Consider the following 19,054-nt stretch of genomic DNA (forward strand, 5'->3'; position numbering starts at 1 on the left):
TTTCAGTCAACATTGGCTATTTTTAATCCTCATGTTGCTAGCATTATTGAAATAGATAGGAGGATACAGTATATTATTTTTAAGTGTTTTAAACATTTTTTTTACATTTCTTCAGTTACTTCCTGCTTTCCAAGCCTAGGCAAATTATTTCATACATCCCAGGAGGAAGGGAGGAGGGGTTTTCTCAGCTAAGCATACCCTCCCACCTGCTGTCCTGCTTACCCCTAGTGCCGTTGGTCAGACACTATAGCTAGCTTCCGTGTTCTTCACCTATAGCAGCCCCCTTTCCCATAAGACAAGCAAGCCTACCAGTACTTGGTTGCCCCCAGGACTTACACACAAAGCTATAGTGCCTGACCACCAGGTGCAAACTGAGCAAAGCAAACAGGTACTTGCATTTGGCAGACAGGCAGAGTGGTTCAAAGGCAATCCAGGTACAAGGCAGGCAAGGTGCAGAGAATAGTTGATATCTGATCTGAGGTCATACATAGGGAAATACAATCAGCAGAGCAGACAAACAGGTAGCTTGGAAAGCATGTTACAAACAAAATATCACAAGCATGAGACTGCAAGGTTGGCTAGCTTATATCAGGCTGGGTCTCCACCCAGAAACTGATGACAATATTCACCTTGCAGATGGACAGAGACAAGGAGCATACCATAGTCAAAATCAGGATGCTTGAATGAGGATCAGGAGTGCTAGACGCTCCTGACACCTGCATGCCTGAGCTAAGGGTAGATGTTTTCCAAAAAGTAAATGCTTCATTAATCATCTGCCCTTACTCAAGATGACCATGGCCAGAAATGCTATGGGTGTGTGTTTCAAAGTGATTGCTGAACAAAATAAAGCATGGAGACATGGATGGGGAAGTTTGCTTTGAATATTAAAAATGAATTCAGTAGTGTTTTTGGTGCTCAGTGCAGTGTAGTTCTGCTTTAACTGCAAAGAAAGGCAATTTTTCGGGAAAACATTGTAGTTTGGGTGAGAGTGTGATGAATCTAAAGTAAAGATTAGGTGATTCTGGATTTTGGCCATTTTATGTATATGTTATGTATATGTGGAAGTCATTTAATATTTTGGTTACTATCAGAAATAAGTAGTTATAAGCATTTACAGCCACAACTGCTACTAGGAAGACGTGCCTTGAGGATATATTGAGAGAAGAAGCCACTGAGACCTGACATGATTTTATTGCACTGCTGTTTTAATAAAATGTGGTCTTTCTATGTCTAGTGATGATGGGCACCTTGGAGATCCACCTTCCAGTCACTGCTAACCTTGCTCCCATGGCACACATCCTTGCATATGTATTACCCGGCAATGGACAAATAGTAGCTGACACTGAAGTGTTCCATATCAACAAATGCTTCAATAATAAGGTAATCCAATGCCTCGCTGAAGCAGGTAAAAACATGTCCAGTTAGTAAGAACATGGTGAAAGCACAATGTGTGCTCAGCTGAGATTATTATTATTATTATTATACAGGATTTATATAACGCCAACAGTTTGCGCAGCTCTTTACAACAGGAGGGCAGATAGTACAGTTACCATACAATTCAATACAGGAGGAATTAGAAGACCCTGCTTACAATCAAAAGATACATTAAAATGGCCTTATAGCCAAAAATAAAAATTACAGCTTACCTTCCTTAAATGGGGGGGGGGCTGCATTAGTTTTCTGTTTTGTTTTTTTTTTTTGGTGGGGGGAGGGCTCTTTTTTTATTTTCACATGCTGATCCAGGCAGTAACACACTTCTTGTCTAAAGGGCCATACACACTTGACGAAAATCGAAAATCGGACGAAATATCCTCCGATTTTTCTCTGTCTTCTCAGCATTCATAACCGTTTTTAGTTGACAGTGCATAAATGCTCACAAAATTTCTCGTCCGATTTTTCTTTTTTTTTGGCACATTTGTTCCTAGACTTCCGGGTTGTCAGCAACTTCAGATCATGCGCGGTCTTTCGTATCCGATTTTTCACGGACGTACTGCATACACATTAAACGAAAATCGGTCGTCTGGGGACGGACGAAAAAAATTTTGGTGTTTGTCCCTCCGTTTTTTTTCGTTGAAAATGTCGGCATCGGCTGCTGAAAGTTGTGTACACACTAGGCGAAAATCAGACGATTTTACCTCGGACGGGAATTTTCGGCAGATTTTCTACTAGTGTGTACCCCACTTTAGGGTGTCTCCATTCTGGACAGAAGAGCAATGGAGACCCTTTTGGACAGTAGCATTGTCAGTCTTGGGTGAGGGTAGTGTTAGATGCTCTATCAGATTTAAATGGACCTGACTAGCAAAATAAAGCCAAACTCCAGCAAATACTATTTTCAGTTACAGCAACTTCCTTTCGTTTTGGAAAGTTTTGCATAAAATGAAGAAAAGCTGACCATTGTAAGTGTTAAATAGGTTGTCTCAACAAGCAGCTTGGTCTGGTAGAGGAAGTAAAAAAATAATAGACTTACTGGCTTAACACCAGGTGACAATAAAAGGAAAAAAAAAACAAATGTTGAAACCACATCTAAGAATTGGTAAGTTGCATTATACCATTTTTATTTTTGGGTTTAATACTGCTTTAAGTATCATCTTGCAACATTCCTTTGCTAGTGCTTCTCTCTAGTGGTAAAAAGCAATGCTGCAGCCGTTTAAAATATAGACTTAGAAGAGACCTCTAAACCGCTGGACACATTCTTACCCCGCTTCAACCTTAGAAAAGCTTGGCTTAAGTTATTAGGGAATGCTAAATATTTACAGAGGAAGATGTTTTGTGGGTTGTTTCTTCGTTTTACCTTTTTGCATCTCTTTTTAATCTGGTTACATACAGTACATATGTGTTTTATTACTTTGTATATCATAATTTAATTATTTATTTGTTTATTTTCTTTAAGTATTAATAATGAAAAGGCATATATGTAAAGTTGCATAATTTTCAGTTTGTGGATCTTTTGCCACGATTTAGCTGTTGTATGTCAGAAATTTCTTTGCCTTTATGAAGACCATTGACCTGTTGGGTTCACCCCCAATGTTCACTAGATCAAGTCTTGGCCATCTTCTTTCTTTTCCAGTCCACAGTTTTTATTGGCAAAATCAAAACTCAGTAACATTACAGGAAATATTACATTCCCCTTTAGTCTGTTTTAAATATTTACTGTTTTCAAAAGGCTCATTTATGGTACATCCAGTAATGAGCAGTGTTGTGATCAGTCCTGCTTTTGCTTTGACACTCATTAAACTAGTCCTTTTAGCCTAATCTCTTTGTGTCTGCAATTTCTATTGTAGCACTACCCCTGCAGGAGCCGCTGGTGAATATGGGTATCTCCCATCAGCCAGGCTCATTTTGCATTCACTCTAAAGACAAGAATCAGTCCTTGCAGCTTTGTTTTGTTTTTGTTTTTATTTAGGCTCCTTTCACACGGCCGCTCCGTGTGAAAGGTCCGCTGCGGGCCTTTTTATTTTTTTTTCCACGGAGCGGATGACATTTCTGTCATCCGCTCCGTGTGCCCGCATATCATCCCATCCGTTTGCGGATGATATGCGGACATAATGTATGTCTATGGCACTGCGGATGTCAGCGGATGACACCGCTGACATCCGATTTTCCTTCCTTTCCGTTTTTTACACGGAAGGAAAAATAGAGTTCTGTTCCGTTCGTAAAAACGGAACAGAACTGACAGGAGGAAAATCGGGTGTCAGCGGATGGTATTCCGCTGACACCCGCAGTGCCATTCACTTACATTATGTCCGCAAATCATCCGCAAACGGATTGGATGATTTGCGGACACACGGAGCGGCCGTGTGAAAGGACCTTAGGGGATTAAACTTGAATGGGGTAAGGGTTCTTATGCGATGTCCACTTGATCAGTAAGAAATTCTTCAGGGACACAAACTATATACATCCCTTATATATACCCTTCTCCTCTTCTACCTCCAGCACAAAACAAGTCAAATATGGTGCAAAGTAGAGTAGGGGGGGTGGACTTGTTTATTGAGGGGAAAAAAAATAAAAACCAACAACAAACAAACAAATTCCCTAGACTGGTTACTGAAGACAATGAGTGAAAGTGTGTGTGCGCACCTGGCAGCGTGTGAAAATACCCGGTATCTGGCAACAGGATAATCAGAGGGAGACCCAAGATAGATCTATACTCAGCAGTTCTAATGAGGGCAGTGCTACACCCGTAAGATCAGCCAAGAAGGAGTGATATGTGTTACTGTGTACAGATGGATAGTTGTATATAAAAGAGCAAAGAAAGTGTACAAAGGTACAGAAAAACAAGGGGGGGGGGGGTAATGGCTAAATAGTGGTATGTAAGTGGTACTAAGAATTTATGTACAGAGGCCATGTTGTATACACATGAATTGAAAATGTACAAGGGCATCCCATAAAAATAAAGTTTGAAGTGGGAAAGAAAGTAAACCGGGACGGGGCTATGGTACAAATAAATAGTAGTAGAAAAATAGGCATTGTTTGAAAAGTCATATACACTGCCTGGCCAAAAAAAAGTCGCCACCAAAAAAAAAGGTCACAAACGTTGGACCGCCTTTAGCTTTGATTACGGCGTGCATTCGCTGTGGCATTGTTTCGATAAGCTTCTGCAATGTCACAAGATTTATTTCCAGTGTTGCATTAATTTTTCACCAAGATCTTGTATTGATGATGGGAGAGTCGGACCACTGTGCAAAGCCTTCTCCAGCACATCCCAAAGATTCTCAATGGGGTTAAGTTCTGGACTCTGTGGTGGCCAATCCATGTGTGAAAATGATGTCTCATGCTCCCTGAACCACTCTTTCACAATTTGTGCCCGATGAATCCTAGCATTGTCATCTTGGAATATGCCCGTGCCATTGGGGAAGAAAAAATCCATTGATGGAATAACCTGTTCATTCAGTATATTCAGGTAGTTAGCTGACCTCATTCTTAGGGCACATGCAGTGACTATCTAATAGGATAGTTATTGCATGCTTAGTTTAGTTAGTTGCTTAGTTAATTCAAGGTGGCGACTTTTTTTTGGCCAGGCAGTGTATATAAACTACATTATTCAGTATACATCCTGGCTACAGGCCCCTGCAGCTAACATACACAGCATCACAAAAAACTGTACAAAAAGGGCCAGAGCACCTCCCCCTCAAAGGAAGCCCTCTGCCTGCTGTCCAGGCCTAGGCTTCACCTGAGTTCATCAGAGAGGACAGTCCATCTGGCATGGGTCAGGGTGGCAGGCCAGCCTAGTCTGCAAAGAACAGAAAAGTAACACAGGCAGCAATCTCCCAGCTGTCCATGTGACCATCTCCACTTATGAGCTGCACACTCCTGCAGTCCCTCAGGCATAGAAATTGGGATAAACAAAAGCAAAAAGAGGGCGCACTGACCTAGCGCATTATCCTCAATAGGGCTTTATTAATATCAAGTAAAAATATAAATACTCACAAACATGGGTTGTAAGCCAGCATATCAGATACATATGACACAATCCATCAAATGACAGTCCACAGTCAAGATAATTGACGGCTAACAGGTTTCGAGGCTTCGCCTCTATAAATTGGGATCAGGCAGTCTCCTCACACTGCTATCAGCTTTTCTGGTTGAGACAGAGTGGCTCCTAGGAGGCTGTCCTGTCTTCATGACCACCACTCTGTCTTTGTGGATTGCTCTCCCCAGCCTCCATTCCTTTCTTAATGTCCTAAAACCGGGCTCAGGTCTCTTCACAATCTGGCACCCACAGAGGCTTAGGGGTGTGCATGTACTCCCACACCAGATCATCCTCCCACTTTGTCCGGGAGTCCTCGATGATGTCCATGATGTCAGGAGGGACAAAGGAGTGGTCAAGACTCCACTCCAGAGCTGCTCTGCGCTGAACCTCCCACTGGAATCTGGAAAACCTAGGCAGTTCTCTTGGCTTCCCCTTTCGTGGCAGGGCACAAGCGTTGGGGACCTCTTGACCCACTGCTTGAATTCAGCTGCTCTGGTCTGGGTGGTGGAGGGTCTGGTAAAGAAGATCTTCTTTAACACCCCTCTGAGACTTCCATGGTTGTATTTGGCACAGCCCTCATTGCAGGTCCGCGCTGTAGTACTGTAGCCCCTGCTTGCTGGATACAAACCAGGTAAGCAGCTCATCGCAATGCCCAAACCGGACCCAGGCACTGATCATTGTGGCCAGTATCCAGCATTTAGGACACAGCAGGCATAGTCGCTCTGTCCCCCCAATCGCCCATGGGTGAATCCCCTGCGATGCTCCAAGCGGACACTGGTGTCCACCCCTGCAGATCAGGCAACCAGGTCAGTGCTGGAAACACACGAGCATACTCTGCCATCTTTCTTCTTTTTGTTAGCAGGGTACACTGGATCTCCTTCCTGGTGTAGCTCCACCCCCAAGCTTCCAGACAGGCTGGTGCTGGCTATGCTGATAAGCAGGCCTCTTCCGCCGCAGGCTGTAACCCCTTGTTAGCTGTAGCGGAAGTTTGCAGGCTCACTAATGCTTGCAGAACTTTTCCATACATGCTGCTCTGCACCGACTGTGCCCGAGCAACTGAGAGCAGGTAGCCGCTGACTTGCACTGTTGTTACCTGGGGTAACTATAAGCTCTATGGCACATATCTCACTGTAGGGAGCAGGATTAGGACAGTCCCAATCGCAGGCACTCGCTGGCTTACCCTGATCAGTAAAAGTAGACATCTCTAGACACACTTTACTGTGAATAGTAGGAGTTTGAAGCATAAACTCACTATGTCCAGCATTAGCAGATCGCTGGACATATTTGTAATCCATGGGCACAATCGCTCGCCATGGTTGCCACGGGTGACAGTACGTGGTAACAGTTCACTGAATAGCAGGTTTGAGCACAAGTTTCTGTCCCAGCCATGGTTGAGGCAACTGGGTAAGCAGGGCAGCAATAACTTGAGAGGCAGCTCCCACTGGTTGCTATGGAGAACGGCATTTGGGTTTTGAAGTGACAGTCACAAACAGGCAGAACACATAAGTCCTTCCCTGGTTCAACCCCTCTGGTGGTGTTTGGAACAAGGCACAGTTCCCTGCCTCAATGAAAAACTCTGGCTGCTAGGAGCAATGGGCGTCAGGTTGACCGTGGGCAGATATCCCAGACGATGCCCCCAAATGTAGCGCTACCCCTGCAGGAGCCGCTGGTGAATATGGCTATTTCCCACCCTGCACAGCCAGGCACATGACTTTTCCATTCACTCCAGAGACAAGAAACAGTCCTTGCAGCTTTGTTTTTTGTTTTTTATTTAGGAGGATTAAACTTGGATGGGGTAAGGGTTCTTATGGGATGCCCAAGAAATTCTTCAAGGACACAAACTATATACATCAGGTATATACACGCTTCTCCTCTTCTACCACTAACACAGACTTGCTTGTAGAACTACAACTCCCGGGACCAGCTAGCACTTATAGTTTGAACTAACACAATCTCCATTAGATTCTTGTAAATGCCCATTGCAGGTAGGGACCGTGGGCCCCTTTAGTGGTGTAGCAAAAATTAGGGCTTTGGTGCTAGCTGTCCTATTCCTGTGGCTACTGTTCCCAGTACCACCTCTTCAGGCACTGCCAGCCCGCATGGCTGCAGCTGCCTCTTTCACTAGCCCCCCTGGCTAATTTTCAACAGTCTTCCCAGACTGACTCTGCATCCATCCTAGACTGCTTGCACCCAGCCCCTTTAGGCATGCCTCTCAGTCCTCTGACTGCAACACTTGCCAGCCCTCTTCGCTGTCTTCCTCCCTGGAGATTTGCCCAGAAGTGTTCTCCTGCTGTCCTCTCCTTGCTCCGGTGCCTCCTGGTCAGGATCCCCCTGTGTGTCATGAAGAGGGGTCCCTTCCGTATCGGAACCCAGGCCTGAGTTCCACCCCCCACCCAGACTAGGGGGCTACTCTCAAAGGCCTCCCTCAGCCTAACACTCCATCTTCCACTCAAACTCACTCTGCCCCAGCTGGGCTGACCCTGAGTATTTCAGGGAGGCCTGACCCCTGCCAACTCATCTGTTGTGGATTGGTCAGGGCCCTCAGAACACTCCAGCTAGCTGGAATCTATAGTTCAAATCTGAACCTGCTTCATCTTGTTCTCCTAGTACTGTTCCTTCCTAATTGCAGACAATCCCCAGCCCTTTCCTGGCTGCACTCTGCTGAACCTTAGATACTGCTCTCAATTTGCACTGACCTTGGCCTGTTTGGACCATCCTAGCTATGCCATTATTTGGAAATGGCCACCTTGCTTACACAAAATCATTCGACTAATGAAAACCTAGTAGCCCCTGAGTGCAGAGTAGATATATGAGGCATCTTTGAGGCCAGCTGCTAAAGATTAAGAGCCTTTTAGCAGCAGCCCTTGAATCTGAGCATTGGCTCCCCCTTAAATTTTCAGGCTGCCTCCTATTACCTTAGCTTCTTGTCTACTATTATAGGAAATACAAGACTGTCCCTCTGATTTACATAAAAGTCCTAATCCCCCATAAAACACCCAGTGCTGTATCTTGGCCTAGGCCAACCAAGCCCAGGCCTAGGGCGGCACTTTGCAGGGGGGGCAGCAAAAAAGCTGCTCCCCGCATGAAAAAAAAAACAGCCTCCTCCCAGCTCCTGCACAAAAAGGGTCCCCGCCGGCTTGTGCTACACTTTTAGCATAGTGCCAGATTTATGGGGCAATTTGGGCCAGAGGGCAGGGTCCAGGAGGCAAATCAGTCTGGCACGCCCATAAAGTGGTCACACTGCTACCTGCCTGTATGAAAATACCGGTGGTTGAGGACATGTTGATAGACTGCAAGCCACCAACCACTTAATACAACTGGCCCTACGGCGGCCAATGCTAATAAATGTGACACTGCAGCTTAATGCTCTGCCTACCCTCCTCCGCCCCAGGTATGGCAGGCATCATGTCAATAATATAATTTCATTTCTTTTAAACATCCTTGTCCTTGAGTGAGCATATTGAGATGCATCATATACAAATAAGACTTTTAATTCTATATGATGGAAATTATATTTTGGACCTGCTCACCTCATATGTGCTATCGTAATATGTCACTGGATTATTAAAATGACTCCTATCTTATAAGATATTTGGACCTGTGTTTGCTGCATCTGATTATTTCACTTATTTGTATAATGACTATGGACTTCCTAGTCAATATACAAATAAGTGAAATAATCCTATGATTACAATCAGAGGCAGCAAACACAAGTCCAAATATCTTAACAGGAAAGGAGTAATCTTACTAATCCAGTGACATAAGGCTGTACTAATGGGCACTAATAAGGCTGCAATGATGGCCACTGATGAGGTGGCACTGATAAGCTACACTGATGGGGCTGCACTGATAAGGCAAGACTGATATGCTGCACTAATGGGTGCTAATAGGCTGCACTGATGGGTACTGATAAACTGCACTAATGGGCACTAATGAAACTGCACTGATAAGGCAGCACTGATATGCTAATGGCCACTGATGGTGCTGTACTGATGGGCACGAGGCAGCATTGATAAGCTTCACTGATGGGGCTGCACTGATATGCTGCCCTGATGGGCACTGATATGTTGCCCTGATGGGCAGTAATAGGTTGCACTGATGGCCACTAATGAGGCAGCACTGATAAGCTGCACTGATGGGCACTGATATGATGCACAGATAGACTGCACTAATGGGCACTGATAGGCTGCACTGGTGGCCACTGATGGGGTCACACTGATGAGGCTACGCTGATGGGCACTGATAGACTGTGGTTGTGGTCTGTGGTTTACAGATAACAGGGCGGGTCATAAACAGGAAGGAGTGTGGCCTTTACAGGAAGGGGTGGGTCATATTTAAATTTAGTCAGGCCTAGGGCAGCACAAAACCTAAATACACCACTGACAACACCCACAGGTACATGAACCAATGACCATAACCAAAGCCCTACCTCTTTGATGTCTGAAAATGTATCTTTCACTTCCATTTTTTTTTCCAAGTTTTTTTATTTAATTTTAACATAAATACAGAAAGCAAAATGTAAAAATGACTTTTGGCTATTGTACTATAGACAGTAACAACAAAATCAATTAAGACCATACGTGGTTCCTTGCATGTTGAATTTAGAAAGGCTGTACTGCCTATGAAAAAGAGGACTTTGGTAAGAGAAAACCAAGCTCCAGGCTACAAAAAAATGCATCTTTCCCTTCAGATCTTTCAGATTTTATAGCAGGAATGGTTGGTATTGCACCCTTACCTTTATAATCTTAAGTTTTATTTCCAGGTGACTCTGGCATTTTCAGACAAAGAGGTTTCCCCAGACTCGCAAAGTACTCTACATGTAAATGCACAGCCTGGGTCTTTGTGTTCAGTGAGGTCAGTGGATGAAGGAGTTATATTTCTGAGACCAGAATCTGAAATCTCCAGTGATGCGGTAAGGCTGGCATGTTTTATTGTGCGCTCGTTAGAATTTAGCTTGCCTCTCTACTGTAACATCGGCACCAAATATGATGATAAAGCCAAGAACTGCTGGGGCCCAGTACTATATCCTCAATAATTCTATTGATATTTCTGTCCATTTTGGTAATTTCAGCACCCTTACTTTTACGAACATATTGCTGTAAGGAAGTGCACTTGGTAATATTACACTTATTTCTCCAAGGTGGGAAAACAGCACCAGAAGCACTTTTTTTTAGTGGAGTAGTAAAGGGATCAAGCCTCTGTTAGGCTTTTATTGCTGTATGTGTCCCTACTATGGAGAATTCCCCTCACTATCTGCACAGGTGACAGGTGTCAGTACAGGAGGTGAAGTAAAATGCCACTCTCCTCCTGATGGGGGCACAGACACCATTTAGAACCCCATAAAGGTTTAATCCCATAATCACTGTATGCCACAAAAACATTTTGCCTGGAGTTGGTGTCTAAATTAGGGATCGACCGATTATCGGCAAAGGCGATATATTGAGGGCCGATCTGCACTTTCCCCGATATATCGGAATCGGCCCCTGAGGTTACCGATATTGCCGATATTTCAGGAAGGTGCTGTACTGGAGTGATGCCTTCAGCTAGAGGCGTCACCCCGGTACCGGCGTCCATAGCCAAGGGTCGGCTGTCTTGTAATGACAACCGATGTGGCTGAGAAGCTGCTCGGCTGTCATTACAAGGAGCGAGAGGGGATGTCCCCCCTCCCCCCGCCTTCCGCGGCTCACCCAGGTCTCCCATCCCACCGGGAGACCCGGGCATCCTACCTGCACGGCCGCCGAAGAGAAGATCCGATCAAAGCCGCATTCGGCTCTGACCGGGTCTCCATGTAAAAACCTGGAAGGGATGTCATGACATCACTTCCGGGTAGTCGGCGCCAGATAAAAAAAAAATGACAGCATTTAAAACAGCCAAACCGATGGCCAGAATATCGGTATCGGCAACGAAAATCCGATATCGGTCGATCACCAGTCTAAATAACCATGGGATCCAACAATGAGATCCATTATAAATGTAGATGCCCCACGATTATCCCTTATTCGCAGTATTACTTATCACCAACCTTGGAAATAGGAATGAAGACTGAATTGTGGTATAAAGCTCTGACATATAAGACTAGTACACCTGTGATTTTTGCAGACTGTGTTCCTAAATTACCAACACATTGCTTACAAAGTGTCTACCATATATTGTTTCTTTCCCCATAGGTATACAGTCTTCTGGCACGTAGAAGGCGGTACGGCTACCCCTATCGTGTACGGGAGGATAATCCTATATGTTTCCACTCACATGCTGTTTATTCATATGGATCATATCAACGCAAAAAACGATCCTATAACATGCCATATTCAGCACATTCATCGGCTCCTGATGTGTTCACACTTATTCAGGTAAAGCCAAAGAATTACAGAAATATATAGCTAAACAAAAGGAGGAGATTGTACTGTGTCAAATGTAACTATGGCTAAACCCGACATAATCCTTCAAAAAATATTTTTTCTATATTTTAATTTTCAGTATATTGGACAAAAGGTTCTTACTAACACCCAGGTGAGGAAACCTGTGGTATGTTCTCATTATCCACTGGTCTCAGCCTTGTCAACTTATGGAGAACCTCAAATTGGTGAGATGGCCTTTCTTAGTAGTCCACTCCAGTTTTTAGTGTATTCAGTTCTACAATAAATTTTCTATTAATATACTGTACTGTCGATGCAAATCATTCTTGTTTCTTTACATAATATAAAATCTTATACAATTTCTTGAAACAGGTGTAGGTTTCCCTTTGTATGGTTACAGTTGCCAAAACTGGGGGATCACCTACCATTGCTACACTAAATACATCACTCCAAAATATACACCGTTGGTAAATGTTGGCTTGTTTTTTACCACGCTTTTACATGTGTCATCTCAATGCATCCTGTACAGGAATTTGCAACAAGGAAAAAGACAATTAGACAAAAAAAAGTGCAGTGCTTTGTAAATGACATTAGTGGCACTATGCAAAGATGAGCAGGTACCTTCTCACCTCTCGTTGTCTACATGGCTGTATTGCCCCACAACCACCAGTCCCACTCTGCTCTTCACTGGAAATGATCATTTGAATAATGATTGAATCTGATTGGTAATCTGGAAAGATTTTATATGAATTATAATGAGAGAGGCAATTATGTATTTTTAGTGTTCCAAATCTGTGTTTAGTAGAGATTTACAAAGTGCTACACAATATGATTTCTGTGTTTAGAGCGGACCATCACTCCCCAGACCCACTTTAGTTCCCAGCACTCCCTAGTTTGTTTTTTGTTTTTTTTTCTTCTCTGGTCCTGCTCCCCACTTCCATCCTTGACATGTCCCTGCTCATGCAGCCTCCTGGTATATCCCTGTTGCATATCCCAGAAGGCTTCGGAAGTGCAGACCCAGCAGCATGTCTTTGGAGGCCAGCTGCAAAAACCCAGAAGAGAGAGCTAGCTCTTGATGTCAGGGAAAAAGATGGTGGCACAGGACCCAGGCTGTGACCGCAAATTAGAAATCACCGCAGGACAACACTGGATGATTTGGAAGGTCAGTATATGGATTAAGGAAAAGCCTGCATAACAGGTAGGACGTAGGAAATAAAGTGTGTGGGGGGTAAAGTTCCCTATTAATGGCCAATGTTGAGGGACTTTTGTTCACTTCTTCTTTGCATAGAAGAAGGAGGTCACCTGCAGCTCAAACACACATGTGGATACATTTTTAATGATCTCAGAAACATCTAAAATTGTTGTTAATGTGATGCCATCAACATACAGTGCCTTAAAAAAATTTTCATACCCCTTTAAATTGTCCACATTTTGTCATGTTGCAACCAAAAACGTAAATGTATTTTATTGGGATTTTATGTGATAGACCAACACAAAGGGGCACATAATTGTGAAGTGGAAGGAAAATGGTAGATGGTTTTCAAAATTATTTACAAATATGTGAAAAGTGTGGCGTGCATTTGTATTCAGCCCCGTGAGTCAATATTTTGTAGAACCACCTTTCGCTGCAATTACAGCTTCAAGCTTTTTTGGGGATGTCTCTACCAGCTTTGCACATCTAGAGAGTGACATTTTTGCCCATTCTTCTTTGCAAAAAAGCTCAAGCTCTGTCAGATTGGATGGAGGCCATCTGTGAACAGTAAATTTCAAATCTTGTCACAGATTCCCAATTGGATTTTGGTCTGGACTTTGACTGGACCATTCTAACACATGAATATGCTTTGATCCAACCCATTCCATTGTAGCTCTGGCTGTATGTTTAGGGTCATTGTCCTGCTGGAAGTTGAACCTCTGCCCCAATCTTAAGTCTTTTGCACACCCTAACAGATTTACTTCTAAGATTGCCCTGTATTTGGCTCCATCCATCTTCCCATCAACTCTGACCAGCTTCCCTGTCCCTGCTGAAGAAAAGCATCCCTACAACATGCTGCCAACACCATGTTTCGCGTTGGGGATGGTGTGTTCAGGGTGATCTGCAGTGTTAGTTTTCCCCCACACATTTTTCTTTTATGCCAAAAAGTTCAGTTTTGGTCTCATCTGACCAGAGCACCTTCTTCCACATGCTTGCTGTGTCCCCCACATGACTTCTTGCAAACTGCAAACGGGACATCTTAAGGCTTTCTTTCAGCAGTGGCTTTCTTCAGGCCAGATTTGTGGAGTCCACGATTAATAGTTGTCCTGTGGACAGATTCTCCCAGAGAAGTTGTGGATCTCTGCTGCCCCTCTAGAGGTACCATGGGCCTCTTGGCTGCTTCTCTGATTAATGCTCTCCTTGTCTTGCCTGTCAGTTTAGGTGGATGGCCATGACTTGGTAGGTTTGCAGTTGTGCCATACTCTTTCCATTTTCAGATGATGGATTGAACAGTGCTCCATGAGATGTTCAAAGCTTGGAATATTTTTTTTGTATAACCTAACCCTGCTTCTACTTCTCCACAATTTTATCTCTGAGCTGTCTATTGTGTTCCTTGTCCTTCATGATGCTGTTTTTTCAGTAAGGACGTCTAACGAACCTCTGAAGGCTTCACAGAACAGCTGTATTTATTCTGAGAATGAATTACACACAGGTGGACTCTATTTACTAATTAGGTGACTTCTGAAGGCAATGGGTTCCACTAGATTTTAGTTAGGAGTATCAGAAAAAAGGGGGTTGAATACAAATGCACGACACAGTTATCAGATATTTATTTGTTAAATATTTTGAACACCATTTAACCACTTACCGCAAAGTAATGTATATTTACGTCGGCAAACTTTGCGGTGTTATACCGTTGTTTAGAGCCGGCGGTCGGCTTTCTGGCGGTAATGACCGATGCGGCTCGGGAGCCGCTCGAACGTTACCCAGGCGAACGGGAGGGGATGTCCCCCCTCCCACCGCCTTTCGCGGCTTTGCCCGGGTCTCCTGTTCCACCAGGAGACCCAAGCACCCAGCCAGGACATCCGCCGGCTGTATGGAGTCCCGATCAAAGCCGGAAGCGGCTTCGATCGGGTCTCCGATGATGTAACCCGGGGGCGGCGTCCATGACGTCATGTCCGGGTTACTCTGCTGCTAAACGCGGCAGCTTCAAAAAACGAGTGTATTCAAAAATGCAGTTTTCGGCGTTTTGAATACATGGAAGTGCAGTGGAGGGGGTCTTTTAGACCCTCGATCCCTCCATAAAGAGTACCTGTCACTGCATATTGCTGTCACAAGGGATGTTTACATTGCTTGTGACAGCATTAAAAGGGATCAGATTATTTTATTTTTTTTAAATACCTGTGATAAAGTAAAAAAATAAATAGGAAAAAATATATATATTTTAGCCGCCCCCGTCGCCGTTAGCTTGTGCACGAAAGAAAATGTATATGGAAGTTGAGCCAGGAATGAAATCACTGTTTAAACCACACATGTGAGGTATCGCCGCGATCGCCATAGCGTGAGCAATGATTTAAAAAAAGAGCTGCACTCTAACTCTAAACTGGTAACTGTTAAAAAATTTTAAAATGTCGCCTATTGAGACTTCTATTGCCCGTAGTTTGCCGCCATTCCACGGGTGTGCTCAATTTTAAAATGGGCTAACTTTACTGTTTAGTTTTTTTTTTTAATGCAGTGAAATGTGTTTTTTCGAAATTTTTCCCAAAAAATGGTGTTTTAAAGACCGCTGCGCAAATACCGCGTGACAAAAAATATTGCAATGACCGCCACTTTATTCTCCAGAGTCTTTGCTAAAAAAATATATATAATGTTTGGGGGTTCTAAGTAATTTTCTAGGAAAAAATACTGATTTTAACTTGTAAACAAAAATGTCTGAAATAGGCCTGGGGCTAAGTGGTTATGATTGTCAAATCAAAAATGTTTTTCCTAATTTTGTATAGAGTAGGGGAGGATTGCGATTGCTTTTAGGCTTTTACTGCCGTCCAAGCCTCCATTAGAGAGATTTACCTTTACTTACTATCCTGGTGACAACTCTTTTACCAGACTGGAAATGAGAGAAAATCTGCAAATGGGACAGAGACAAAAATAATAATCTGACAGTGGTCCCAGCCTGCCCCTATTCTAAAAAAAAACAAATGAAAAAAAAAAAAAACAGAAAATGTTTTTTGGTTCCTGTTTCCATTGAAGAGTTTCCAGTAATGGTGGCTCCCATTATGGCAATCTCAAACAGCACTTTGAAAGCCAATTTTTTATTTCATTATCTGTTAGATGTACCTAAACCTTTGTTCACACAGACATTAAAGCGGTTGTAAACCCTATAAAAAAAAAAAAAACCTGCAAGACAAAGGCATAATGAGCTAGTATGCATCGCATACTAGCCCATTATGTGTAACTTACCTTAAAACGAAGCCCCGCCACGGACCCCTGGACATCGCTGCGGGCGCTGCCATGATCCCTCGCAGTCTCTTCCGGGTTCGGCGGCTCCGGCGCGCTGATTGGCCGGAAGAGATGGCTCCGGCGCAATGATTGGCCGGAGCCGCGATGACGTCACTCCCGCGCATGCGCGCGGGAGTGATTTTTCCGGCAAGCTCAGGCAAACTAATTGAAGGTCCCCCCGGACCTTCAGAGCGCATGCGCCGCTCGCGCGAGCGGCTGCATGCACTGTAAGTATCTCCAAAACCGTGCCGGTTTAGGAGATATTATTTGTACCTACAGGTAAGCCTTATTATAGGCTTACCTGTAGGTAAAAGTGTCAAAAAGCGGGATACTACCGCTTTAAATATGGGGACATTCATTGCAGGCTATACCAGTTGCTGAAGGCAGAGTAACCTTCACATTTCTTGGTGAAACTCTACCCAAAACCTCCACCCAGGTGCTGAATGTACAGCGGTAAAGGGTGCTTTTTAAGATAATAAGCACGTTATATTTGTCTGCTCCATGCAATTGTTTTGCAACAGAGCAGCCCCGATCCTCCTCTTCTGGGGTCCCCCAATGGCGCTCTTGTCTTCTCCACTTCGGCGAGTGCCACTAGAGAAAGCTGCTTGCTATAGGGGCACTTGGTCCTGCCCCCTGCTCTCTCATCACAGGAGGCTGTTCTTGGGCACAGCGCTGGATCGAGATAAGACTCAGGCAAGTATAAGGGGGGCTCCTAATAACAGCGGGGTTTGTTTTTTTTTACCTTAATGCACAGAATGGATTAAAGTAGAACTATAGACGAAACCTTTTTTTTTCATTTTGGATAGAGCAAGGGAGGGTTTTAATCCCTGTCAGATTTCTTTTCACCATTTGTGTCTCATTGCAGAAATTGACCTTCACTTCCTGTCCCAAACAGAAAGTAAGAATAAATCCCTGCAAATTAAAGGAATTCCTTGGGGACCCCCAGGTCACCAGAGCTAGTGCCCCCATTGGAAGATTTCCCCTCTGTTACCTTTCTGGGGACAGCCTCAAATTTGGGATTTTCTTTTATTTTAAGTGATAATGGTAAACAGGACAAATGGAGAGGGTGAATCTCCCTAATGGGGGGCACAGACCGCAATAAAAACTGACAAGCATTCTAATCTCTCTGTACCCTATTCAAAACTAGAAAAAAAAAGTTTTGCCTTTAGCTATACTTTAATGTAGAAAAAAAAAAAAAAAAAAAAAAAAAAGGGTCTTCAGAACCACTTTAAGGAGAACTAAGGAGTAGCATTGGGAAGCTCAGGTGCAAATGATCTGGTTAATCCATATGAAATAAATGTTCTACTCTTTCAGAACCTTACAGTTCAAATATTCCTAAATATTTAATTGTGGACGAGCCTGATATGCCACCAATTTACCCTTCCATCAGTGCTACTGAGATGAATAGGAGGATTCGGAAGAGGTTTCCAGAAACCTTGCTTTGGGAATTGGTCACAATTGGGTAAGTTCATTTTTTTTGATCCTGGTATGGTCTTCCTTCAGACGGGTCCAGGTCAGTGGTGAGACACTTTCTGTTACAAAGGGAAAAAAAACTGTTCTTATCCTCCAATAGCAATTATGCGTTATCACACTGTCATATGGGTTAACAATGTAGACTTAAAGTGGTTTATTTAACACACTATGCAGTCTAGAACCACTGTTGTCACCATCAGCAAACCACTTGCTATAGTGGTGCACATGCAGGCTTGCTCATGAGGCGAGCAGTGTGCATCCAAAGACATTCACAGCGTGGTTTGGCCCTGCCCTCATTGCCTCCTTAGAAGATTTGATTGACAGCATCAAGACCCAATGGCTCTCGCTGCTGCCTCTGTATCCTGTGAATGCAGGGAGAGAAGGAAGAGCTGCTACAAACAGGCACAGCACTGGATATGGTGAACACTCAGGTATTTGGGTTGAAGGAGGGGGTTACAAACACTAGGACATTTTTTTACCATAAAGATTTCTTGCCTTTAGAACCACTTTGAGCTGAGCACCTTTTGACATTTTTAAAGACATTTTTGAGAGTTTGAACAGGCGTTTTTGGACATTTTATTTGTTTATTTTAAATTATTTTTGGCTAATGGAAAACTAGTTACTAGGGGAAAAAACAATAGGCTACCCGGAGCTGTGACGAAGTACAGTTGAAAATCAAGGGATTTGGCATGTTGAGTATTTTGGATCTACAAGCTACAAAACACTCAAGTGTGAATGGGGCCTTAGGGTTTACATCTACTTGAAGTAGACACTCCATGCTCTATGTGAGCAAAAGCCTCATTCACACTGATAATGACTTAGATTTGTTTCTCCCACTGCATCCCACCATTCACTAGTCACTGCATTGTAAACATTTAGTACATGACAAAAGATTCCCAGAGCACTATGAGTTATTCAAGGACATGTTACAGCAGATGTTGCCTGCCTTTGTTAATGATCTCTGTAAACAAAAGGCTTTTTTTTTTTTTTACCACTTGCCGACTGCCCCACGTATATATATATATACTGTGGGGCGGCGGCTCTCCTGCGCGAAACCACGTACAGGTATGTGATTTCTCTCTTCCCGGTCTGCAGCGTGCACCCGCTTTCAGCAACCAGCTCCCGCTGTGAATGGACACAGCGGGAGCCAATCAGCGGTATGTCAACCAGCCGGATGTCAACCAGGACCCGCCAATCGTTTCCTAAAGAGGCAGAACGGAGGTCTGCCCATGTAAACAAGGCAGATCGCCTATCTGCTGGTAGGGAAGACAGAGATCCTGTTTTTTT

The 19,054-nt window shown here is 43.8% G+C and overlaps 1 protein-coding gene across 1 annotated transcript in view; it reads left to right on the forward strand.

Moving 5' to 3' along the window:
- Window positions 1–19,054, forward strand: part of LOC309563585 (alpha-2-macroglobulin-like protein 1) — a 124,258-nt gene that overhangs the window by 35,981 nt on the left and 69,223 nt on the right. The window contains exons 14-18 of the mRNA XM_082268052.1: window positions 1,235–1,380; window positions 10,233–10,382; window positions 11,638–11,820; window positions 11,948–12,053; window positions 17,609–17,756. Of these exons, the coding sequence (XP_082124178.1) occupies window positions 1,235–1,380; window positions 10,233–10,382; window positions 11,638–11,820; window positions 11,948–12,053; window positions 17,609–17,756 (733 nt within the window). The remainder of the gene's footprint in view (window positions 1–1,234; window positions 1,381–10,232; window positions 10,383–11,637; window positions 11,821–11,947; window positions 12,054–17,608; window positions 17,757–19,054) is intronic.

Source organism: Pelophylax lessonae, assembly GCF_965119305.1.
Source record: "Pelophylax lessonae genome assembly, chromosome: 9".
NCBI classification, from domain to species: Eukaryota; Metazoa; Chordata; class Amphibia; order Anura; family Ranidae; genus Pelophylax; species Pelophylax lessonae.